The following is a 27,170-nucleotide window of genomic DNA, read 5'->3' on the forward strand; positions in this document are numbered from 1 at the left end:
TTTCGATGTGATGGGTCACATTTATTCCGCTGTTGTTAGAATATGTCAGCTGCCATACAATGCCCAAAGCATGCTCATACCTTTGGGCAGTGCTCAAAGGACAATATTCATAATAAACAGCTCCCTATTTCACCCCTGGGTAGAGAGAGGCAAGTAAGGTAAAGTGCCTTTTCCAAGAGCACAACACGGTGGCACTGCTGGGGCTCGAACTCGCAATCCACCAATTGCAAGGCAGAGCCCGTACCGCTGCTCCACCGTGACCTATTAGGTTTGTTCATCAGCATTGATTAAGTTTGTTCAACACATACATCTTTTGTATGAGCAAGAAATGCAAGTTATAGAACTGGGCTGCTAATGTTTATGGCTCTGGTTTTTTTAACATGTATCAAAAGTGTGAACTAAGAGGGTAAAAATGAAATTGACAGAAGACACTTAAAATATGTCATTTCTCAAAGCAGATGACTTGAATTTTATGAAAATGCAAAACTTGGAGCTTAATTCTGTTCATTTGGTCTGTAAACTTTGTAGACCCTTTAGCCAAATGAGATTTTTTTCTAAAAAAGCAACTTGTTGCCAAAGCTAGATATTGCTTACTGTAATGCCTATTAGTTAGCAAATTAGTTGTGATAGGAAAATAATGAGTCCAAGTTACTATTGACCAAATATGGCCATTCTGCGATCACTTTTAGGTAACTTTTCAGGCATATGAAACTGAAAAATGGGCAAAATAGCAGGTTTTGTAGTAAAAAAATATGCTCTAATAATGTAATATTTCATCCACATATATTGCTAATCCATATGTGAACAAGGTAATGATAACCGAGTACTGACATATCAAAATAAGTTTGATAATGCCTTTATAGTAAAAATGTAACTCTCTATACTCGTGAGTTTCGGATGTTACATTATTATGTTAACATGCATTATTTGCAGGTATCTGGCCCTATTTCTAAGCACATACTAGTTCAAAAATGTAAGTGATAATCACTGTCAGATAATTAAACCTATCACTTGCAAATGTAATCATCATAAATGATATTTTCATCTTCCTGAAGAAATTTTTAAAACTTGGATATATACATTTACTTATATCCACATTTATTCATATACATTGTTACCCGCATCCTTATTGTAAATGTGCACTGGACATCATAATAAATCAAATTAATTAGCTCCCTGAAGCATTAAGTTGGTAATACAAAGGGCTATACCTTTCTTACAAGCATAATCAGGCTCTCGTTTATGTCTTCTCAACTTCAGAGTGTTTCGGATGTTACATTATGTTAACATGCATTTGCAATCTAATTTAACTAATTGAGGGAAACATTTGTGACATTTCATTATTTTAGCATAAATATCAATCACTTTGAATCAGAAAACCTGTTGAAATTATTCAAATGATTCAAAATATGTACAAATACTTGTATAATTTAAGGCAGTGATTCGGATGTTACATGCTGTTAACATTTTACATGTAAGTTTGATGGTTGGAAGTTGAATTAACAAACATGAGATCATTATACAATAGGTATGTTGCCACCATGGACACTCAGAAATTTTTTAATGCAAGGCACAATCATTTATCATTTGCACATAATATAAAATATGCAAAACTGATGTGTAATTAAAACAGCTCATAAATCTGCGTTAACAAATAATTCCCTTGAAATTTGTTCTGTTGTTAAGAGTATTTTTCTTATTGGTTATTTTATTTCCTTTGTTAATTTATAGTTTTATTGGACATAATGAAGCTGTATGAAGCATAATAAGTATTTCTCCTGCTTTATTTCTGGCATATGTGCATAGTGATTCCAATATAGGCCTAACACATGTACATGTATGTATATATTTTATGTTAAAATGATCACTTTTTTATGAAAATGCAGATTTTTTTCAATTTTGAAATAAATGTTTTGATAAAATTGCTATTTAATTATTTTCAATAAGTTTTAGATATCATCTATTGCTAAAATCTTATAAATTTCAGAAATTACAACTTCATTTTGGACTTGTTAACCAAAAATAGGTAACATCCGAAACACATTTTAAATCAAAGTATTTTGCTAGTGTATGGAGAAATACTCAGTGTAAACTGCTTTTCAAATTTAAAATAAATTTCTTAGGAAATGCATATATGTCAGTAATGAAATTATTTGAAAGGAAGTAACCAAATCAATTATATTGCTTTTTATTTTATTTGTTGTGCATAGAGACAATAGATATTGTAGAGCTATTAACTTGTAATTTTTTCCACTAGCAAGGTTTTCAAAGGTGAAATGGAGTCAGCAATATTAGGAAAATGAGAATGTACATCATATTTACTAGAAATTCATATTCATTTACGCGTATATTCTAAAATCTTCTTACAAAGCCCTGTCATTGGCCTCACTTTCCGTTAACATTTTGCCTTGTAACATCCGAAACAAACTTGACATGTTAACGCTTTGCACACTCAAAGAACAAACCCAGGTATGGTAGAAAATATTTCTACTATGGCGTTCCCTTGATTTCCAATCCATTTGACCTTTTCATTTCCTCTCAAATTAAATTTCTTCAATAATATGTCACTCTTTCTGTCTCGGATGTTACATTTGATTCGGATGTTACTATTGTTAACGGAAATGTTGTGTGGCCAACATTTTACATAAAATCAAGAGGAAGTAAAATCATTTTTCATTTAAATACTTGTTGTCATGTCTACTTCAACTTAATAATGAAAATTCAAAGCTGGTATTGTTCTTCACATAATTATAAGACAATATGTATTCTTTCGGATGTTACAAAACTGTTAACGGAAAATGAGACCCATTTAAGTATTGCTTCACCATAATTTGAAAACATTCAACCGATACAAAATGTGCACTTGCAATTATTTATATTGCCCTGAGGCACACATTAAAAGTATTTGTGCATGTTTTACTTGATAAAACAATCACTTAGACTGTGTTAAAAATAGAGCAAGATTGTTAACGGAAAATGTAACGTCCGAAACATAATTTTCAAGTGCTCTAATTTTTTTCATGTTCGAAATTATTTAGGTAAATCTTGTATTTCTTTTATCTTGTACTACTACTAACATGTGTTCATAAAATATTGAAGTGAATTCTCAGAGCTGATCTGGTTTTATTTTGCAAACAAAACAAATTAGCCACTTTTGTTAGGTTTCCAAATTTCCGTTTACAATTGGACATTTGGTCTTGTCACAAGTAAAGAAAGAAAACTGGGACAAATTTTGTTAAGCTATGGGAGATTAGCCTATGTCTACACTACATAAAAATGTAAAAAGTTATCCTGAAATATGTCATGTGTTTCTGCTGGGGTCTCCCAAAGTGTCATTAAGCCTTTTGATACATGTTAAAAAACCAGAGCCGTATACACTTCAGGGTCTAGGTTTTTCTCAGTTCTTTGCATTGCGGCACATTTGAATAGAAGCATATGTCACCGCATCTTTCTACCTATAGTCAGGCTGCACTGAGCCAGTGCTAGCCTGTAATTAACCCTGCCCAGTGAAGATGCCTGTTTGAGCTAGGTTCGCCTCCATTCCTGGACAGCAATACCCCAACCCTCCTTAACCCTAACCCTCACCCTAAACCTAACCGTTATGGGTATTGCAGCCCATTATGGTTGTAAAAGGAAATTGAGCTTCCTGGACATGGAGAAAATTAAACAAGGTATGTTCCCTATTCAAGACAGGTGGATACGCTGCAGAGCAGGGTTGGTGGTTGTCAATTATGTAATGGATGTGGACCAGCAGCACCATATCTCCATTTCCTTTAAATTATACCTCTGCAATCACCTTAATTGCTAGTGCTATATATAAATGCCTAGAAACCCTGTATGGTGTTTTTGGCCAAGTATTTTTTGAACATAAGGGGCTTATTAAGCCCAACACATCAAGGTTGGTTTAGTCTCAGGTATCGTACCCAATGTTTGTAGTATGTTGCGAGGGGGGAGCTTGATCCAAACGGCGTACTGCATGCATGGTGTGCTGTCAGTGGGTAAAAATCAACCAAATCTATAGCAGCAAATTGTAAACAATTATATTTAGTAGCCTCCAAAATAATAATGAAAAAAAGCCCATTTTTGGACTTATAATTATCATAACCATATGCCAGAAGTTTCATGCAGCACTAGTCTTTTAGACCCTATTTTGTTTTTTAATACTATCAATATCAATAGTAAGTTAAATTTGTTAATAATGATTTTTTACAGCCCAAAGACATGCAGAGGAACTTGCTAAGAAACAACATGAGGAAACTCAGGAAGGTAAGACTTGCTTTTATTGGTACCATCCTACTTTCAGTATATAGCATGTTCAGAAGTACCCCTCTTGGTATATAAGTGATTATATAAAGATTTCTAAAGATAGGGATCATTACTATGCAAAAGCACACAAATCCAATAATTCTCATGATTGGATGATGGATGATGTTATTATTCATTATATTTGTTAACTCTCTACCTGAGTCTGTAAATTCTAATTGTAAGTGTGTGATGTATGCAGATGATACAACTCTGTTACTTAGTTCATCTGATCCCAATATTTTGCAACATGATCTTAATGCTAACCTGAATAACATTGCTGATTGGTTCCAGGCCAACAATTTAACTCTAAACATAAAGAAAACTAAACTGATGTTATTTGGTACAAGACAGACTCTTCATAAGTTTAACAATGTTTCTCTTATCTATGAAAATGAAAAAATCAAAAGAATTGAAAGGTATAAATATTTAGGAGTTACCTTTGATTCACAGCTGTCATGGAATGAACATGTTAATTATTTATCTTCTAACATATCTAAGCACATAGGAGTTATTCGTAGAGTAAAGCAACACCTTCCATGGAAAACTGTCAAAATGCTTTCACAAGCCCTTGTTGTTCCTCATTTTGACTACTGCAGTTCTGTTTGGTCAAATTTCAGTGCCTGTCACAATAATGAGCTCCAGAATTTGCATAATAGACTGGCCCGTGATTTACTCTCTGCAGACATCAGAACATCAATAGACAGTATGATGAAAGACCTGGACTGGGTTAAACTTAGCTGTAGATGGGAGCATCAATTTCTTATTTTAACGTTTAAATATAAAATGTCTCACACGAACTGCTCCTGAGTATCTTTCTTCAAACTTTACCTTCACTCATTCTACACATTCCAAATGTACAAGGGGTCAATCTCAAAACAGCACGTTTGTTCCAATATGGAAAACCTCTTCTGGAAAGAAAACTTTCCTTTACAGATCTTCAGTTGCTTGGAACAAGTTTCCTCCCAATCTTCGTATCTATACCATGTATTTAATGCCATGCTGTGTATTTTTGGTATTGATACTGTGTATTTTTAATTATTCTAATTGTGCTTCAGAATGCTGCGCATATCTGGTTTAATCAAAATTTTTGAAGTAATTAGGAGTATATTTTACCACATTGTGATATATTGTTGTACTTAATGCCATTCTGTGTATTTTGATGTATTTTTATTTTCTTTGTACAGCGCATTGGTCCATGGGAAATGCGCTTTATAAGTTCTTTAAAATAATAATAATAAATAATACCGCAAAAAAATGAAGTATCACTTATTTCTGTGCCTTGTACATTAATTGCATTCAAAACAAGTCTTTTAGACCCTATTTTGTCTTTGAATACTTTCAATATCAATAAGTATAATTTGCTTTCATGATTTTTAACAGCCCAAAGACATGCAGAGGAACTTGCTAAGAAACAACATGAGGAAACTCAGGAAGGTAAGACTACTTTTATTAGTACCAGGAATCCCAGGATACCTACTTATAATTATATACCGCCATTTTCCACAAGTTTTGGTGCAGTTTATCGCTATAAACAATGAAAGTTCGGATATTTTAAAGCAGAATTAACAATAATCATTAAACTCTAAATAAAGGGTTGAGTTTATGCTGGCTACTTAAGTGCAATATCAGATATTTATTTAGTAGGGTTGGCCACAGTCAAAAAATTTTTTCTTGCTGAGGTGAAAGGACTTTGGTTGGAGGTTACAAAAATGCATTTCGAAAATTCAGCTGAAGTCCGTTGCCATGGCAACGCCCAATTTGTGTTTTTACAATTTTACCTATTTTGGAGCTAAAAAGTGGAAATTGCCCTTAAAAGGACGCGTTGTTGCCTTAATATGCAAGTTGGTATTTAAAAATAAATTGTAAAATAAAAAAGCCCCATTCTTGTTCTATCTACAAACGAAGTTGTGTTTAGAGATTCGTTTTCTAAATATCAATTTCGGACCTGGCAACACTGCAAGTTTTTCAAATTTGAAAAATGCCATTTTTTACCGATTTTGGCGATACGAAAAATTAACTTTCGCGCCCACCTAGGATGTTGTCGTTATGGTTATTGGTAGAACATACCTTGCCCCCAACATATATAATAAGAACAGCTTGGGGAAATTTATTTCTCTAAGGAAGGTGTTGCCAGAAAAACATACATTTTGTAAAAATTCAAAATTTTCATAAAAAGAAAATTCGCTGCATTTTGCCCACATGTCGTCGGTCGCAACACATAATGGCGTAGAGTTATTTTCCAAATTTTCCGTTTCACATAGTGGCGTATAGGTTTAGAGCTAGCTATTATCATATAATAGTAATCCTTGTTAACTATTAACGATGCAGTTTAATAGTTTGAACCTTAAACTACAATTTCAAATGAAATCGGGACACTGAGAGTTGATAGGGGAGATGTATCGACTCTGTTACTAGTAGCATATCCCTCAAAAACGATTTGCTCGGAAACGTATTTTGTCCTTCACGTACGCCACTATGTGTTGCGACCGACGATGTGATGTAATGTTGTATGTAGAGTCAGTTTATCATCATGGTCAACTATTCTGAATGTTTCGAAACAATAAATGAAGTTTAATTTTAATGCGGTGTTGCCAGATGCCCAAAATTATGAAAGCTACATTACGCAAAATAGCCCAAATAGGTCTAAGTTTTCATGTATCATTAGGAAATAATATTGGAGAAAACCTCGCATTATTTATATCTTATGTGGACACAATGGTGGCTAGGGGTCCGCCTGATAAAGACATTCAATAGGAGACATTATCAGGCAAATTTGGCATAAAGTATTCAGCAGACGCCAAGCCTACCTAGAAGAAAGATAAAACATTTTAGTGGTGGTAGGTGGAAGGGGGGGGGGGTGGATTTCCCATGATATACACATCACCCCCAGCGAATAAGATTCGAACTTGTTAGTTCTGAATCAATTTGATTTTTTTTTTAATGCATTTTTACTGGGGTTGGGGTAGGGGGGGCGGGAAACCTTGCCCCTATGACACTTCGTCACTGAAGCTTATGGCATCAGTTTATTGTCATCGTCGGTGGGGGGGGGCTAAACCAACCTGATCAGATTAGTAGGCCAATTATATGACTCAACAGTTCAACTCAGTATCATGTACAGTATCATGTACATATTTCGCGACAACGCTGTCGAATTCGGCACTAGAGATATTCCCACTGATAAGAGTTTGGAAAAGAAAATGGTCGAAAATCATTTTAAAAACTACTCGATGCTATCTCACCTGTGGACTGTGGTTATACAATACATGCAATAGGTGATCCTAATTTTAGCTACAAAGTATGGGCAATTTTTCAGCACGCTCAAAGACCATCGATCATTTTAATCTTTCTTCAGGGGAATGATTTTGTCTCAAAGTAGTTCCGAGAAGGGGGTACGGGTTTCACTATGAAAGTCACTATTGAAATACATGCGCTGGTCCTAAGGAGATACCCTAGGGACAACATGACCATCTCTTCTTTTACATAAAATTATAAAATGAAATCATACACACATTTTGGGTGCCAATTCGTACACAATTTGCCTAAATTTTAAGTTTTATATGGAACTACTAACGGCATTGCACGCACGCCATTGTAAGGTTATCTTTCAGTGTGCTGGGTGCTCAGACAAGAAATCGCGCGCCAGACAGTGTCTGCCGAGGATCTTGAAATTTGTATTTGCAATTAAACTCCCATTATTTTGCTTTAAAGTGGGGGGGGGGGACTTGGAACATAATTAGGCCTTCTATGAAAAAGATCAAAATGAAATTAAATAGTACTTTATTTTCAGTAATAATCACTTTTCTTTTAACGCTTTTAGAATAATAACCTTTGCATGCTCTATTACTAAAACACCGATCCACAGAAGGACATTTGTTTTATTAAATTTCCACTTTTTCTCATTTTCTACTATATAATACTCATACGCGCGAGATTCAAACATTCTAATAATAGGCTTATTATTCACTAAAGGCAAAAAATGAAGATGATCAGTGACTCTATTACCCCCAGATGAAATGAGGCACATTTTACTCAAAAGTTTTGCTGGCATATCTGTCAGGAGTATCTCCATTTATTTGTAAACCAGAATTGGATTTAACTTCAGCTTATCCAATAAAATACGGACCCAAAGGGTACCGTTATAATACATCAAACTTGGCTTAACTTTTCAAGAGAAAATTTCTCCAGAGAAGTTTACATACATTTATTGAGTCAATCCTTTAATATAAATTCCTTAGAAAAGTGCATATACATTAATCCTACTTTCCTGAAGCCGGAAACATTCAGGAAAGTAATCTGATATTTGACATATTTCGCTCAACTTCTCATGCACTATTTCTCAAATTTATTAGTTACTTAATTATTACTATTTGTAAACACTTATACAATTACCTATGGTGATCCAATTATTTTCATATAATTGGATTCAAGATTAAATTTGTGGCCCTGTCCCTTTTTTACCGCCACAATTTCTGACCTGGATAATCTTTACTTTCCCCCTAAATACAGACCCTGTCCCCGTCTACACACAGTGTTTGCTCACCCGTGAAGATACGGGCCCTCCCGGAATTTCCCGAGCCAATTCCTAAATTACTCGCCCGTAAGATACGGGGCCCTCCCGGTAATTTCCCGAGCTCATGCCTACACTACTTACCCGTAAGGTACGGAGCCTCCCGGAACAAAGTGTGGCCCAACTTCTCGCAGAGAAGTTAACCCAACTTAATTCCTTGTATAAGATACGGACCCTCCAGGAAATTTCCCGGCCCTTTTGCACACACACAAGTGTGGCCCAATCTTATCTTATCATAGATAAGTTAACCAAAATTAATTCCTTGTAAGATGCATAAATGAAATGCAATGAAAAATGAATGAATGAATGAAAATGAATGAATTTAATACGTGGCCAACTTCTCAGAGAGAAGTTAACCCAAGTTAATTCCTTGTACAATACATTTTAAATGCATGAAAGAAATGAATGGATGAAAATGAATTAATGAATATGGGGCCCTCCAGGGTATTACCCCGAGCCCTTTTGCGCACACGCAAGTGTGGCCCCACTTCTTGTCTCGCAAAGAAGTTAACCAAAATTCCTCGTAAGCTACGGGGCCCTCCAGGGAATTTCCTCGGCCCCTTTGCACACATGCAAGTGTGGCCCCACTTCTCTTTCGCATAAGTTAATCCAAAATAACCTCAAAGATACGGGGCCCTCCGGGAATTTCCCTGGCCCACACACAAGTGTGGCCCAACTCCTCTCCTTGCAGAGAAGTTAACCCAAATTAATTTCATGTAAGATAGAGACGGGGCCCTCCAGGGTATTCTCAAGCCCTTTCCACACTCGCCAAGTGTGGTCCAACTTTTTAAAGAAGTTAACAGCAATGTATTAACCAACAAGCTACAGAACCCTTTTTAAAGGGATTTCCTGAACACCTAGATCTGTATACCCAAATGTGGCCTAACCTCTCCAAGAGAAGTTAAAATGTGCACTTATTGAATCCTCTCCCTTGGTCAGCTTAACCGCCCTCTTCCTGGTAATTTGCCCATGCCCAGAAGCTACCATTAAAACGCAGACTGCAATACCCTTTAGGTCTATGTACCTCTAAACCCGTGCGATATCGATGCCTTCCCAGCCAACTAATGCTCCCAAGTGACTGTCCATAAAGGTATTGAATACTGGGATATGACCTAAATTTTTGGGTGTGGTGGGTGGGAAAATTTTCTTCACATTGGAGATCCAACCTTCTCCTTCCATGACAGATAAAAATGTGCCTAATTCTTGACCCACTGGCAGTGTCAGAGGGTTATTAACCACTTCCCATTGGCTACTTCAAACAATAGACCTTAAACATCATTGGTCCTTATACACCTGCTTATATAAAGCCATTACTAGGCAACCAATCAATAAATCAATCATATTGATTTGTCCAAGCACAAGCTATGGACCAGGGCTAGACTCTTTCACAGGAGGTAAATTTGTTTATTGTATGGATACAATAAACTTTATTACCCCCAGATGAAATGAGGCACATTTTACTCAAAAGTTTTGCTGGCATATCTGTCAGGAGTATCTCCATTTATTTGTAAACCAGAATTGGATTTAACTTCAGCTTATCCAATAAAATACGGACCCAAAGGGTACCGTTATAATACATCAAACTTGGCTTAACTTTTCAAGAGAAAATTTCTCCAGAGAAGTTTACATACATTTATTGAGTCAATCCTTTAATATAAATTCCTTAGAAAAGTGCATATACATTAATCCTACTTTCCTGAAGCCGGAAACATTCAGGAAAGTAATCTGATATTTGACATATTTCGTTCAACTTCTCATGCACTATTTCTCAAATTTATTAGTTACTTAATTATTACTATTTGTAAACACTTATACAATTATTTATGGTGATCCAATTATTTTCATATAATTGGATTCAAGATTAAATTTGTGGCCCTGTCCTTTTTTACCGCTAAACAAATTTATGGCACAGAAATTTGCCCAACCCCCCTTTTTTTTTTTTTTTTTTTTTTCACTTGTGATTCTATAAGCCTCCTCATGAACCCTAGCTATCCTTTTTGACAGCTTAATTCCCTAGGCTTATTAACGGCGTTAAAAACCTTTACAGAATCACTTGAAAATGTGCGCCCTTGATGTCATTGACAAACACAAGGATATTTTAGATAATTTATCTCAACCTTACAAGACACCTTTTGTGTAAGGAAGAGGTACGAGCTGCAAACCTGTGCCTATTTTTGTTTGTGCACCAAATTCCTGAGTTTATCCTCCCCTATGTACAACATATACTATACTTGTAGATTTTAGACTTACTTGTTAAGGCTTTGGGCCTAAGAAAAAACAATCGTGGTAGCAGCGGGCTACGAAAACTCGAAAACTCCTATTATATTTTTGGGAGAAAAATTGAGAACGTAGGATGACCCCTGGCTTACTACCCCATGGCACCCTGGTGATTGAATTCCTCCTATTATGAAGCCTAATTTCCCTGTGCACCCTTGCACCTCGATACCTTTACCATGCTGGCAAGTTGAAGGCTTGCGCAACAGCTTATCCTAAGCTTAATCACTGACGCCCCGCCTGAGCCCGTGCGATTGACTCCTGCTGACGTAACAAGCAAAATGCTGTTTTCGCCAATGCGCAGAAGGCACTCAATTGTATATATTTTTATTCACTAGTTATAAATGTAGTTATGAAGTGAGCAGGCCGACTATTAATTAGCTGGGCAATTATTTCCAAATGTGCACAGTACTACTGCCCAGGAAGTGAAGTAAAGTAAATTGACTCCATAACAGTGATCATTGTAAGGGCGTAGAGCATTCAATGTATAATAAAAGATAGAAATGGCAAGAATGATACTAGCGAGTTAGGCTACCTGCGGTGCCTAACTCAATAATTACACACAATATGGCAACTTTTCTTTGGCTGCGAAGCCAACCCATTTTGCATACCAGTATCTACGTATCGATCATTTGTTCCCAAAGAATGAGATTGTCGGACATTGTAACGATATAATTAATGGCATTCAATGGTCATATATTGCTCAGACAACATCATATCATTGGCAAAAGCTAATGTTTTGAGGACAATGAAAATAAGACGTTTAAAATTGATATTCTGCAAAACCAACTTAAGCGATGAGTTCCTTCGAACAAGACAGATTTGACCTAGAAAAAAGTTGACATCGTGAATTGACTGTGCCTGCTTTGCCAAAAGGGACTATAAACATTCTCAATGCACATAACGATACTGTTGTTGTTCACACAAATTTTTTGAAGATATGGATAAATCAGCCGCTTCTTTTTCTTATATATTAGTCAATTGTGATATTACAATTCATATGTATATCAATATCATAATAAATATTTGGGCTAAAGATAAAAAATATAAAAAATTATATTAATTTCAGCGCGATCAATCTGAGACTAGCATATAAACAATGTTCAGTCCACAAACTGGTGTACCTGATTTCCCTGTGCAATATTGCAATGCTACTTTATTATAGTTTCAGTTGGATGAAATATTACAAAGCGAACACATAGTAACAATACTGTGTGAGGCTTGTTTCCGAAATGAGAACAAAATAGTCTGCATATTGTTATACAGCATTGTCATGGTAAATAATATATAGTACAACTCATTGTTGCAGCAACCATGTGGCTAATGTCAAACTTGTCAAAGTGATTGTGATTGTGTCACACAGGTATTAAATGAGAGTATGATATAGTGTCCGCTTCATTTACTTACATAGTCAGCCGGCTACCTTGAAAATTAATTCCGCTTCAAACGGGGGACGAACCCGTACGAACTTCACCCACGCAATTTCTCTTTTTTCCAGGAGAAATATGCATAAAAACTTGCAACAAGTGTCAACTTGTAATTTAATAATTATTCTCCTCGATAGAGATGAACTTGTTTTTGCAATAGACCTGCCCTTTAATACATAATGTTCGCATTGTACACTGAAAGTGTTCCCGTCCCACTTTGTCTTGTCCTGCCATACGCTTGCTTCGGATATCATTAGATGTGGTCTAAATGGTCCAAATAATGTCCAGAAATGTATTACATGTATATCATTCTTTATATCTTCTCCGTCATGTAGCCTCCATTATTAACTGCGACCACCAATATGTTGATTCGACCAGAAATAAATCAGAAAAAGAAAACAGAAACTGGGAAGCAACTTGCCAGTCAACCTTACCGCTATGCAAAATTCCTATTTCATTTCGCCGTTACTACACAAAATTCCTTATCCTAGGAATGAGAGGGACAGGAATTTCCTTACTGTTTAAGTTACCCGGAAGTTACCCAGACATAGAACAGGAATTTGTTATTTCTATTTGATTTATTATGGTACCTAAATAACCTGATGAAATGCAATATGCTTCCAACTTCCCGAAACCGATTTAATTGATCTTGTGAGTTGCCTGGTGAATTGTTAACTTTCAATGGGATCATTCTCCAAGCCTCATGAATACCAACATTGAATGACCTCCCATTGATCTCCCAAATTACTACTTCACTTGATGTTACTCAAATCCTGCCGCGTTCCCCATTTCCCCTGTCTTACATGTACATACTAGACTCCAGATGCCCTTGAGTAAAGCCAACATCTTGAACATTTTTAACCTCCTATGCTACGTACCTCTTTTTTACCAAGCTCCGTAAACACCGATACTATTATCTATTGCCTGAATCTGCTGGAACCCCTTTATCGAGTTGCGTGACCATCTGACCTTTATACAATGTCTTCAGGTGACCCTGATAAGCCTGACCTGACCCAAGAAACTGACTTTGACTGCTCCTCCATTTCCCCAAGTTCCATGAAAAACTCCTTGAGCCTTCTTATTTTGCCCTCCAATTACCTCAAATTCCAATCCCATATTTTTCAACAATCCATACCTTCTGACCTACATTATGACCTTGAACTTCTTAACCATAAACGCTCAGAAAAGAAAGGCTCATGCTTCCCTGTCTGAACAAAATCCTTAAGCACCACAAACTTCAACAGTCATAAAATGAAATGTCACATGCAATTGTTAACCAGTTCTGCAAAAATCCAACAGTCGGATAACGGTGGGACAACCTATGGCGATCTGACCACGAATAACCCCAAACTAACCCTAACCAAATTTCATGAACCTACTAAATTTTTATTTTTTTTCCAGTTTCCGTGGTCACCCCCCAATTTCATGAACCAACGACCCTCCATGGTGTTTGATTGACCCCTAATGATCTCCCGTTGACCTTGACCTCTGTTTGCCCTGTTGGGTGTTCGCTCTGCAAATTTATTTTGAATTCATTCAAAACAGGGAAAAAAAAAAAAAAAAAAAAAGGGTATTTATATGATATCTCATGCCCCTGTCGATCTTATGAATGCATCTAATTACCTATACATTCACTAATTTGGTAATGTGGCAGTGGCACCCCTTTTAAATGTTTCCTTGCCCAGTTCTCCAAAACCCTGGCTCCAAGGCACCCCTTTAATTGAAGGCACAAACTTCACCCTAGCCAAAATGTTTGATTACCAAACCAATATAAAATATTGTCTGGGTGCTTAGTCAAGTACTTCATTGTTTGATATATTCTCTCTACCTGACAATATGAATTATTCATGCCACAAATAATTTGCCCAATATTTTATTGTTATCCGATTCATTTTTTTTTTTTTTTTCCAAGCCACACTGTCATGATCACATCCTGGGTTGATTGCCTGACAAATTCTCCCTACCTGACACACACTATGACTTATTCATGCCCCCAATAATTTGGCCAGTATATTTTATTTGAGATCTCATTCAAATTTTTGATCCAGTGGATCACATGATTGCAACTAATTAAATATTCCTGAATTCTGACAAAACAATTATCACATCAGCAGTGGCACCTGCACCTTTTTAATTTTGCCACGCCCATGTTTTCCAAGGCCCCTCCCTAGCCAATTCGATTACCCAACCAAATTTCCCTACCTAAACCATCCAAATTATTCAGGATACTAATCGTCCATTTTTTTATTTATTTATTTATTTTTATTTTTTCCATTCATGATAATTTTTATCTCTCGTACACAAAGTAAAAGGATGTTATGATCACATGATCGCAACTAATTAATCACTCATGAATTTGAAATTGATCAAGAGTAGGGCCTACTTATTCCAGCAACTTTGCAAGTAGTGGAGTATCAGAACTTGATAGAGTCCATGTTTATAATTAATTTTAACTTTACTTAAAATTTGCTCACCCCGCTTCGACGTCCATGTCCAAGCAAGTATCCATATTAGTACATAATCACAGTTGTTTCACCGTTGTTTGCCCAGCTGGTCTTCCCAAATTGCAATACTTGATCCCAACACACAGATTTCGCCATCGTCAGACCATGATCGACAAATCGATCCATCATACCTTGTACCTTGTAGAATTTCTCCCCGTAGACCTCCTCGTGGAAGTGAAACACAGGGCTGACGAGAGTGTGGGCGCTAATGTTTACTTCTGGTCGTCATGTCGTGAGGTCTGGTCCACTTCTGAAATAGCTTGTTTAAAGGGTTCAGTTGTTTTGATGTCTACAGTCGATTGGGGTAATTGGTTCCAAGATGATTTTGTTAGGGGGATAATGATGTAGCGAACTGGCTTGTTGTGATGAAATTAGAGTTGCTCTGGTATTGTTGGTTGTGCGTCCGTCTTGGTCTGTCAACTTTCTTGGTGGTGTATTTATTCAATTCAAGCTCAAATCCACCATGAATTATTTTGTGAAAAGCACATAAACGTTGCTTTTCACGTCTCTGCTCCAAAGTGTTCCAATTTAAGGTTTGAAGCATATTGTTCACACTTGATTTTCTTCCATAGTCTCCTAAGACAAAGCGTGCAGCGCATCTTTGCACCATTTCGAGGAGTTTTGTGTTTTCTTTTGTGACTGGATTACATGCTATCGAGGCATACTCGAGGTGTGGTCTAACCAAGGTTAGATACAGCTTCTCTTTAACACCTTTGGAGCAGTTATAAAAGTTCCTCCTGATGAAATTGAGCACTTTTGTTGCCTTAGTAGAAGCATGTTTTGTTTGCTTGTTCCATTTGAGATTGTTTTCAATATGCACGCCTAGATACTGATGATTTGTAACTTCTTGAAGATGTTCCCCCATCATGGTGTAGTTTGCACTCCCTGGAGTTCTTTGTCTTGATATTCTCATGACATTGCATTTTGCGGCATTGAACTTCATGCCCCATTTATCAGCCCAATTTACCAGGCTATTCAGGTCTTGTTGAAGAGACTCTTCATCCTTCTGGTCTGAGATGGTACGGTAGATAATGCAATCATCAGCGAATAATCTTGCCGCCGCTTTTACGGAGTCCGTGATGTCATTAATAAAGAGTATGAACAGGTGAGGCCCCAATACTGTGCCTTGTGGGATACCACTCAATACAGGCATCCAATCTGATGTTTTCCCATTCACAACAGTCCTTTGGTGACGGTTTGTGAGAAAAGATTCAATCCAGTTGAGCGTTTTATTTCTAACCCCATAGTAGTTTAGCTTCTGTAATAGCCTCACGAAAAGCGGAACTACATCGAATGCTTTGCTAAAATCAAGTATAGCAATATCACAAGTCTTTTTGTCGTTGTGTGCTTCAGTCAGGTCGTGAATCGTGGCGATTAACTGCGATTCGCACGATGTGCCGCTTCTAAAAGCGTGTTGGAAATCAGTGATGATTGAGTTTGCTGTTAAATACTTCATAAGTTGGCTGTCCAGGATATGCTCCATCAATTTACAACACACGCAGGTTAGTGAAACCGGCGTAATTTGCAGGGTCACTCTTTGAGCCCTTTTTAAAGATGGAAGCTATATTTGCTCTGCGCCAGTCTTCTGGTAAAATACCCTGGTCGTATGATTGTCTAAAGATGAAGCTAAGAACAGGTGCAATTTGTTCAGCAGCCAGCTTTAAAGCTCTGTTTGGGATTTTGTCAGGTCCTGTGGCCTTTGAAATGTCTATGTCTTTTAGCAGTTTCGCGATGCCATTCACAGAAAAGTCAATATCAGGCATGTCCGGAAATGGGCTTTTTTGCATGCTAGGAATATCATTGTCCTCCCTTGTGAAGACACTTTGGAATTGATTCGCTAAGGCTTCAGCTTTCCCTTGGTCGTCAGTCACAGTCTGGTTGTTAATCTTCAGGCTTTGAACACCAACATTATCTTGCGACGGGTCTTGATGTATTTCCAAAATTCTTTGTTTCCTGCTTCAGAAATATCTGCGATATGTGCACGCTTGGCTTTCCTTAGTTCTTTGTTAACCTCGGTTTTGATTTTCTTGTATTTTTCCCATCTTCCAACACCTCCAAGTTTCTGTGCTTTATTATAATACCTCTCTTTCTTCCTACAAAGTTTTAGGAGTCTTGTTGTGAGCCATGGGACACGAGGATTGCCAGACACCATTTTAGTTGGAACATTTTCATCAATCAAGTTGCACATAGAGTCTCTGAAGGAGCACCAATTTTCCTCAACGGACTTGGACTCTGGTTGAGAATTCAGAAATTTGTCTGCAAAGTCATGGGCGTCCTTCTGAAATTTTTCTTCATCCATTTTCTTCCACAGATGTATTTCTCTCGGTGGTTTTGATGGAATGGGTGCCTTAATATTGAATTCAGCAACAACTGCACCGTGATCAGAAAAGCCAGAGTGCGGCTGAATATTCCTCACAAGTGACGGGTGCGTGGTGAAACAAAGATCTAAAATGTTTTCAGTTCCATTTGCAGCACGACGTGTGGGGAACATAACCAGTTGTTCTAATCCAAAATCATCAGCAATGTTTATGATCTCTTGTTGCAGAGAGTTGGTTGGAATGATGGGCGATTTCCATGTCATTTTGGGTAAATTGAAATCACCCCCTAAAATTATATGAGGGGATTTATTTTCTTCAGAAATCTTTACTAACGAGTCATTCAGGTTTTTAAAGTCAGTAGTCGCTGTCTGCGATCTATAATATGATCCAATGAACATACTGGTACCATCAACAAGCAATTGGCACCATGTTATTTCACCGTGACAGTTCTCTCCATTAAGATCTGGTCGTTCAAGTCTTGGTATGGTGTCTTTTGTTGCAATGAAAACTCCTCCACCCCTTGTGTTCTTTCTATCATTTCTGGTTACTTGGAAATGGCTGGGAAAAATTTCTGCTGATGCAACACTGCCATCAAGCCATGACTCAGATCCCAGGATGATATCCGGCTTTCAAATTATCAAATGCAGCAAGGTCCGCGGTTTTGTTATTTATACTTTGAAAGTTTGCAATGACTATTTTAACAACATTACCAAATTTCTTTGGAGGTCTACGAGGATTTTGATTCACAGTACAATTGTCAGCATCACATGCGTTTTTTCTGTTTCCAGCATTACGCTTATTTTCAATGTCTTTTTGTTTAACTGTCTTCCTTGTCCTAGTCAGTTTAGGGCTCGAGGTTTTATTTGCAGAGACCGAGTTCGTCCCAGAAATTAATTTGGTATCAAACTCAGCTTCCTCCTCTAAGTCGCTCAAAATATCAAAAGGATTGTGGCTCAGGCTACATTCTAATGACACGCCTGGCAGAGCAATGTTTAATAACTCACAGGTCGGGCAGAACCAAACTACCTCTGAATTGTTCATGTGGTATTCATAAGATGTATCAGTTACTCCCAGTACAGCTGTTGTGAGACCAGTTATTACAATGGCTACAAAGCATTCCCTTGTCAGCATTTTTTGACGGCACGATCACACATAGTACATGGGTGCTTGGGCTTTCTTCCTCTTTTAGCTGGCCCTGGGTTTTGTTCAATATCACCTGCTAAAATGTTTACAATCAGAATGGCTGCATATGTGCCGCTTTGGTAGTTTTGAGATAACATTTTTCGTATGCGAAGACCCTACCAAATCTCTGGTCGATAGCACAATAATATGAAATGTAATACTGGGTGGGTAGACTTATACTTGGTATTTCAACTTGATAACATAATGGCTGGCGCCAATATCAATATAAAATGGAAAATTCCTACCGTGAAAGTGAGTTCCTACTTCATTCCTAGGGTTGGCAAGCTTTGAGGCAGTCAGTAAAAATCCAATGGCTGAATAAAATCCCGATGATAAAAACAACATGGCTTCCGGTAGTGCGTAAAATGGCGCGAAAATTTAAATGAGTGATCCTCCCAAGACTTTCAGATTTCCATCAAAATATGTGACGTGTCATGTCAAAAGGAGACACTTTTGGGCAGGTTATGAATTTTGAGGTTTTTACATATCTTAAATGTAGAGATATTTTGCTCCACAACGCCGTTTTCCCCAATGAAATCGGACATTCCTAAGCGAAGATATTGAGTTCGGAAGTTGTGGTATTATAAAATTGGAAATTGAGATATCGGCCTTTAAAAATATTATTGACACAGTTGAGAGTAGGAATTACCTGGAATAATGTCTCAAAAATACAAGATGCCAGTTATATTCGGTCTGAAACTATCAGACAATATTTTTAACATTAATAACATCACAAATTCGCAACAAACCCAAATTGTGAAAAAATCACCCCAGGCAGATTTTTGGTTATTTCTCCATTTACGATCCTGCCCAAAAGTGTCTCCTTTTGACATGACACGTCACATATAACCTCAATAACATCAAACAGTGCTCCACAATGTTCACAAAAGTAGATTTTACACGATAATTGTAAAAATAACGAAGATGTGCGAGTAAAAAGGGGGAATTTAAGGCTGTGAAATTCGGATGATAAAACAACGCGACGTGACTTCCGGTAGTATGTGGTAGTGTGGCTAATTTCCGACGAATGATCCTCACAAAGTCTTTCCAATTTCCACCAAAATAGATTCTCAATAACATCAAAAAGTGCTCCACAGTGTTCACAAAAGTCAATTCCACGCGATAATTGTAAAACCAAACTAATAAATGCGAGTAAAAGGGAAACTTAAAGGGATAAAAGTCCAGCTCGGAGAGCTCTTTCAAAACACGTCCACTCTCGTCAGTGTCGCTCGCTTAAAAGCTTGCTGTGACTCGCTGCTAACTGCTGCATTGATGCTTGAATGGGGTTTCATTTACACCTCCATATAATTCCATTTCTGCTGAAAGATTCAGCATTCGGTAATTAACAGCCTTAATTGCAGCAGACTTTACTGGATGAGCGATGTCTTGCCTTCCCGATCGGTTCAAAATTCTGCACCTCTAAATTTCAAAAATCCATCAAGGTGCTAAATATTTTGTATTCCCATGACGGCTGCCATTCCTGTCATCAGTGTTTCTAGACACTAGTTGCCAACATATTTGCGATCATGCTTCCTTCGCTCAGAATAATTTATAGCTATTTCTAACTACCTCTGATTATATCATGTTATAAAAGCAAATACTATTTCCTTGAAAAGAATAAGTTTTCCCTTACATGGAAATAATTCTGTGTTAAAAATTTTCTTCACATTGGAGATCCAACCTTCTCCTTCCATGACAGATAAAAATGTGCCTAATTCTTGACCCACTGGCAGTGTCAGAGGGTTATTAACCACTTCCCATTGGCTACTTCAAACAATAGACCTTAAACATCATTGGTCCTTATACACCTGCTTATATAAAGCCATTACTAGGCAACCAATCAATAAATCAATCATATTGATTTGTCCAAGCACAAGCTATGGACCAGGGCTAGACTCTTTCACAGGAGGTAAATTTGTTTATTGTATGGATACAAAAAACTTTATTGTAATATAATAATGCTTGGTTTTTCCCATATCGTTTTGCAATGATGTCAGGCAACTTCTTTTATGTAGAAAATCTGTGTACTTATTACGTAACTTAATGTAAAGTAAATAAACAGAAAAGTCAAACTGATTCCATTAGGAAATAATATTGGAGAAAACCTCGCATTATTTATATCTTATGTGGACACAATGGTGGCTAGGGGTCCGCATGATAAAGACATTCAATAGGAGACATTATCAGGCAAATTTGGCATAAAGTATTCAGCAGACGCCAAGCCTACCTAGAAGAAAGATAAAACATTTTAGTGGTGGTAGGTGGAAGGGGGGGGGGTGGATTTCCATGATATACACATCACCCCAGCTTAATAAGATTCGAACTTGTTAGTTCTGAATCAATTTGATTTTTTTTTTTAAATGCATTTTTACTGGGGCGGGGTAGGGGGGGGGGGGGCGGGAAACCTTGCCCCTCTGACACTTCGTCACTGAAGCTTATGGCATCAGTTTATTGTCATCGTCGGGGGCTAAACCAACCTGATCAGATTAGTAGGCCAATTATATGACTCAACAGTTCAACTCAGTATCATGTACAGTATCATGTACATATTTCATGACAACGCTGTCGAATTCGCACTAGAGATATTCCCACTGATAAGAGTTTGGAAAAGAAAATGGTCGAAAATCATTTTAAAAACTACTCGATGCTATCTCACCTGTGGACTGTGGTTATACAATACATGCAATAGGTGATCCTAATTTTAGCTACAAAGTATGGGCAATTTTTCAGCACGCTCAAAGACCATCGATCATTTTAATCTTTCTTCAGGGGAATGATTTTGTCTCAAAGTAGTTCCGAGAAGGGGGTACGGGTTTCACTATGAAAGTCACTATTGAAATACATGCGCCGGTCCTAAGGAGATACCCTAGGGACAACATGACCATCTCTTCTTTTACATAAAATTATAAAATGAAATCATACACACATTTTGGGTGCCAATTCGTACACAATTTGCCTAAATTTTAAGTTTTATATGGAACTACAACGGCATTGCACGCACGCCATTGTAAGGTTATCTTTCAGTGTGCTGGGTGCTCAGACAAGAAATCGCGCGCCAGACAGTGTCTGCCGAGGATCTTGAAATTTGTATTTGCAATTAAACTCCCATTATTTTGCTTTTAAAGTGGGGGGACTTGGAACATAATTAGGCCTTCTATGAAAAAGATCAAAAATGAAATTAAATAGTACTTTATTTTCAGTAATAATCACTTTTCTTTTAACGTTTTAGAATAATAACCTTTGCATGCTCTATTACTAAAACACCGATCCACAGAAGGACATTTGTTTTATTAAATTTCCACTTTTTCTCATTTTCTACTATATAATACTCATACGCGCGAGATTCAAACATTCTAATAATAGGCTTATTATTCACTAAAGGCAAAAAATGAAGATGGTCAGTGACTCTATTGTAATATAATAATGCTTGTTTTTCCCATATCGTTTTGCAATGGAATCTAGTCAATCCAGTCAAATCACAGTCTATTATTATAAATCATTTTATCATAATTTTCACCTGTTTTGATTGTTTGGAAACAAAAAAGTTCATCATATCATACAGTGTTGCCAGATGCCAAAAAGGTACAATTCTGGTTTACCCTGTGCACCCTGTGTTTTTAATACCATTTTTGGTTTACAGTGCGCACTCTATTTTCATAAACAGATAAAAGGAAATTTTTTCCAATTTGCCCCGAATTTAGTACATGTGATGTAATGAATTGTATGTAGAGTCACGTTATCACCATGGACAACTATTCTCTATGTTAACTTGCAGTGTTGCCAGATGCCTAAACTATGAAAAATAGGACCAGTTTTTATGCATGATAAACAATTTCTTTGATGATGCATCTAGGGGGGGGGGGCTGAAAAAAATGACCAGAAATTTTCCTGGGAAAATTGAGTTTATATGCTTTTCTATGGGGTTGACCCATAATTTTCATGTCAAAAGGGGGGCACTGAAATTTGTGAGGTCTGTAAAGGGGGCCCTGAAAAATTTTCGCAATGAAATGTTTTTGCATCATGCCCCCCCCCTTACAAGTGTTTGTGAACGGTCCCCTGTTTTCAGACGAAAATTTGTATGTTGTTACAAGGAATTCAAAATAATTTTATCATCAAGGGACCCACATAGAGGAATACGACATCGATCGTGGAGCCAATCTGCATTCTGTTGCCTGCAAAGCCGAAGATCAGAATGAAATTCTGAAACGACCATGACCAGACATTTTTCTTAATTTCTTGGTAAACTTAATACGTATTAAAAACACCAAATTGCAGTCACAAAATTGATAATATTAGTAAATCACCAAAGCGAATGGTAACAAAGGTATGCGGAAACGAACTGCATTATCAATAACAAAGTATGTGCCCAACGATTTGTCTTTGGCATGTCGCTTTTTTGAAATATCACCAAAAATGTTAAATTTTGGGAAAAACACCCCAAAATTGAGAACAAACACGAACCATTCAAAATAAATACATAATTATTCACACTCGGCGGCCCAGCCACTACCTGCTGCTGTGATTTGGGGTAACTCGTTGCTTCAAGTACATCAAGTATGTCTTGTTAAACTCAAACTTATGTTCTGGGAACACTTTTTGATCAAATACCTGGTCATATAATCATGAAATTGGAACACTGGTAAAGAGTGTATGTGTATTGAAAAGATTTGATTGGCCAATTTCTTTTCCAACTTTTCAGCAATATCTGAAATGAAAATGAAAATTAGCGATACTGAGGACTTATATTAAAGTAATGAAATTACAATTTTGTTTGTAAACATGTTTACTGGAAAGTTTATGTCAATGTTAAAGTGGTTAAGGAACTGGAATGAGCGTTTTGAGCGCTTCGACAGCATTTTTGTGGGACATATGAGAGCACATCAGACATATCGAATTGCATTCTGAATACGAAGAATGTCTTTCTGATATCAAATAATTTTCATTTTATGAAATTCACGATATAATACAAATTTTATGACAAATTATTAAAATTTGGAGATATAACAGCCCTCGAAGTAAATTTTATAAATTTAAGGATATAGTCTTAAAGTGTATGTAACTGGGAGGAAAAGCCGACGATCAATTGAAAATTTTGACCTTTCATATTGAAGATATGGATTTATTTCCCAAAAAGTCCTAATTTTTTTGTGTTTTGGGAAAAAATCCATATCTTCAATACGAAGGTCAAAATTTTCAATTGATCGTCGGCTTTTCATCCCACCTACATACACTTTAGGTAGAAATCATCAGATTTATAAAGTTTACTTGAGTACTGTTAAATATCAAAAATATCAATTTTAATGATTTGCCATAAAATATGTATTACATTGCTAATTTCAAAAATTAAAATTATTTGATATCAGAAGGCCATTCTTCGTATTCAGAATGCAATTCGATATGTCTGATGTGCTCTAATGTCCCACAATAGATACTGTCCAAACGTTCATACCCCTTCCTTTAAGTAAAGTACAAGGTTTAAAAAGCTCTGAGATTGTATGGCATGTATGGTGTATTTTTTCAAAATCCTCCAATGTCTGCTAGTATTTGGCATCTGGCAACACTATGTTAAACATTCACAACTGACAAACAGATAGGTTAACATGGTTAAAGGGTCATATCGTAATTTATTATAAATTAATTGTATTTTAGATGCATCATCAAAGAAATTGTTTATCAAAAAACTTGTCATATTTTTTTTATAGTTTAGGCATCTGGCAACACTGCATTAAAATTAAAGTTTCAAAACATAGAATAGTTGTCCATGATGATAATGTGACTCTACATACAATTCATTACATCACATGTACTAAATTCGGGGCAAATTAAAATTCCTTTTATGAAAATATGGTGCCCAGGGTTAACCAGAATTGTATATATCTTTTCTACTTTTTGGCATCTGGCAACACTGTATGATGAACTTTTTTGTTTCCAAATATTCAGAACAGGTGAAATTATGATAAAATGATTGATAATAATAGACCGTGATTTAACTGGATTGACTAGATTCATACATGAAAACTTAGACCTATTTGGGCTATTTGGCGTAATGTAGCTTTCATAATTTTCGGCATCTGGCAATACCGCATTAAAATTAAACTTCATTTATTGTTTCAAACATTCAGAATAGTTGACCCTGATGATAAACTGACTCTACATACAACTCATTACATCACATGTGCTAAATCTAGTGCAAAATGCAGCAAATTTTCTTTTTATGAGAATTTTGAATTTTTACAAAATGTATGTTTTTCTGGCAACACCTTCCTTAGAGAAATAAATTTCCCCAAGCTGTTCTTATTAGATATGTTGGGGGCAAGGTATGTTCTAACAATAACCATAACGACAAAATCCTAGGTGAGCGCAAAAGTTATTTTTTTTCAGATCGCCAAAATCGGTAAAAATGGCATTTTTCAAATTTGAAAAACTTGCAGTGTTGCCAGGTCCGAAATCGATATTTAAAAAACGAATCTCTAAACACAACTTTGTTTGTAGATAGAACAAGGATGGGGCTTTTTTATGATACAATTTATTTTTAAATACCAACTTGTATATTAAGGCAACGAGGCGCCCTTTTAAGGGCAATTTTCACTTTTTAGCTCCAAAATAGGCGTAAAATTGTAAAAACACAATCGGGCCGCTGCCATGGCAACGGACTTCAGCTGAATTTTCGAAATGCATTTTTGTAACCTCCAACCAAAGTCCTTTCACCTCAGCAAGAAAAAATGTTTTGACCGTGGCCAACCCTACTAAATAAATATCTGATATTGCACTTAAATATTACCACCTAATTTGAGTATTTTTTTAATGTATGGGTCCTGACTATCTCACACGTATAAAACGTCAACCACCGTGACATTTTGACACTAAAAGGGTAAAATACCGTAATACACATGAAGAGCTACATGTACTGGTGGTATCTTTTGTAAGATGAATAGCCACCAACTGCTACACCTTGCTATTCTCCGTCTTACACAAACAGCAAAAAAAAAAAAAAATAGAAGTATAACTTATGTGCCATATATGCATTGCATTCAGCACTAGTCTTTTAGACCCTATTTTGTTTTTGAATACTTTCAATATCAATAAGTATATTTTGTTAATAATGATTTTTAACAGGCCAAAGACATGCAGAGGAACTTGGTAAGAAACAACATGAAGAAACTCAAAAAGGTAAGACTACTTTAGTACCAGGATACCTACTTATAATTGAATATATGAATACAAAACCCACCCAAATCCATGGGAATTTTCATAACATGACCACCTTTTTCTGACCACCTTTTCTGACCAGCTTTTACTGTGAGCCCTGTGGTATTTGATTCTAACACCAAAAATCAATAAGTGCTGGGCGATACTTTACAAGCTTAACATGTTTAAGGGTACATGGCTGTACTTTCTTCCTCACTTTATTTATTTGTACCTTTTGCTTGTCGAGTATCCTTTGATTTTGTTTGAATTGTTTAAAACAGCTTTGTTTGTATATTTAATGTCTTGGATTCACCGTCAGATAGATGAGTGCCACTGATGTAAAAGCGATTTCCAAATAAAAACTTGAAACTTGAAAACTACACTTTCATGGTAAATGAAATTATTAAAAACAAATAAAATTTAGCACACACACATCCAATTTTCTTGACTTAAGGGTAGATGGGGTATTGTTGGTCTTTTGTCGATTTTTATTGTCTGAATCAATATATTATTGAAAAATAACACTTTGATGTTTTGCAAAAGTTCATTCTACAAATCATATACTTTGAAAACTTGCTTAATTTATTGTTGTTAATGAGTTATGTACATTTTACAAAAGTGTTGTTGTTTCAGCCCTTTACAACATAACTCAAGAACCACAGGACCTATAAAAGCATTTCTGTGATATTTGAATTCTTCTATACGCTCGCAAGGAAATGAGCAATGCAATTTTTGCCGAAGCTTACTACTATTCGCAAGATGTTGTGAACTACCAAATCGCAACACTTTAAAATAGTGTATTACCTTAATATTTCGTACGAGTGCTCCCTTCAATCATCAGAACAGGGAAGTGCCACTAGCCTAGTGGCACCCCACCCCAGCACTTCCCTGTTCAGACTTTCTGTTTGTCTGTCTGATGAACATGAACATTTAACCCATATTCACATTCATGATGCACCCTTAATATACCAGGGCAGGTATTAATTCTGTTGAGTGGTTCAAATACCATGAATACAGATCTATGAACTTGTGAATTGCTAATTGTGTTTACTTTATTGATTATTGACCCAGCACCTGAAATGATAATTGCCCAATACTACATCAGCATTTTACACAATACCTTAGAAGTTAGAACTCCTCTCTGAAATGAGAAGTTTACTGCCCTGTGAAAAACAAAACAAATTTAACTAGATAATTTCAATTTCGTGTCACTTAACATCCACAATGGTACAACATTATTGTGCAAATTGTAAAGATCAGAAAAATGAAGCAAACAACAAAATAATGTCAAAAATGATGCATGGTCAAAAAAGATGATCAGAAAAGCCGGGCAGAAAAGGTGGTCAGAAAAGGTGGTCAGGTTATGGAAACACCCCAAGTCCATACTTTGGCCAAATTGAGTTAA

At 36.4% G+C, this 27,170-nt stretch overlaps 1 protein-coding gene across 1 annotated transcript in view; it reads left to right on the forward strand.

Moving 5' to 3' along the window:
* The first annotated feature begins 3,601 nt into the window (after positions 1-3,601).
* LOC140145017 (uncharacterized) overlaps positions 3,602-27,170 on the forward strand; it is a 44,835-nt gene continuing 21,266 nt past the window's right edge. Inside the window, exons 1-4 of the mRNA XM_072166808.1 lie at positions 3,602-3,671; positions 4,213-4,266; positions 5,686-5,739; positions 25,694-25,747. Of these exons, the coding sequence (XP_072022909.1) occupies positions 3,602-3,671; positions 4,213-4,266; positions 5,686-5,739; positions 25,694-25,747 (232 nt within the window). The remainder of the gene's footprint in view (positions 3,672-4,212; positions 4,267-5,685; positions 5,740-25,693; positions 25,748-27,170) is intronic.

The sequence above is a fragment of the Amphiura filiformis genome, unplaced genomic scaffold, assembly GCF_039555335.1.
Source record: "Amphiura filiformis unplaced genomic scaffold, Afil_fr2py scaffold_114, whole genome shotgun sequence".
Lineage (NCBI taxonomy): Eukaryota > Metazoa > Echinodermata > Ophiuroidea > Amphilepidida > Amphiuridae > Amphiura > Amphiura filiformis.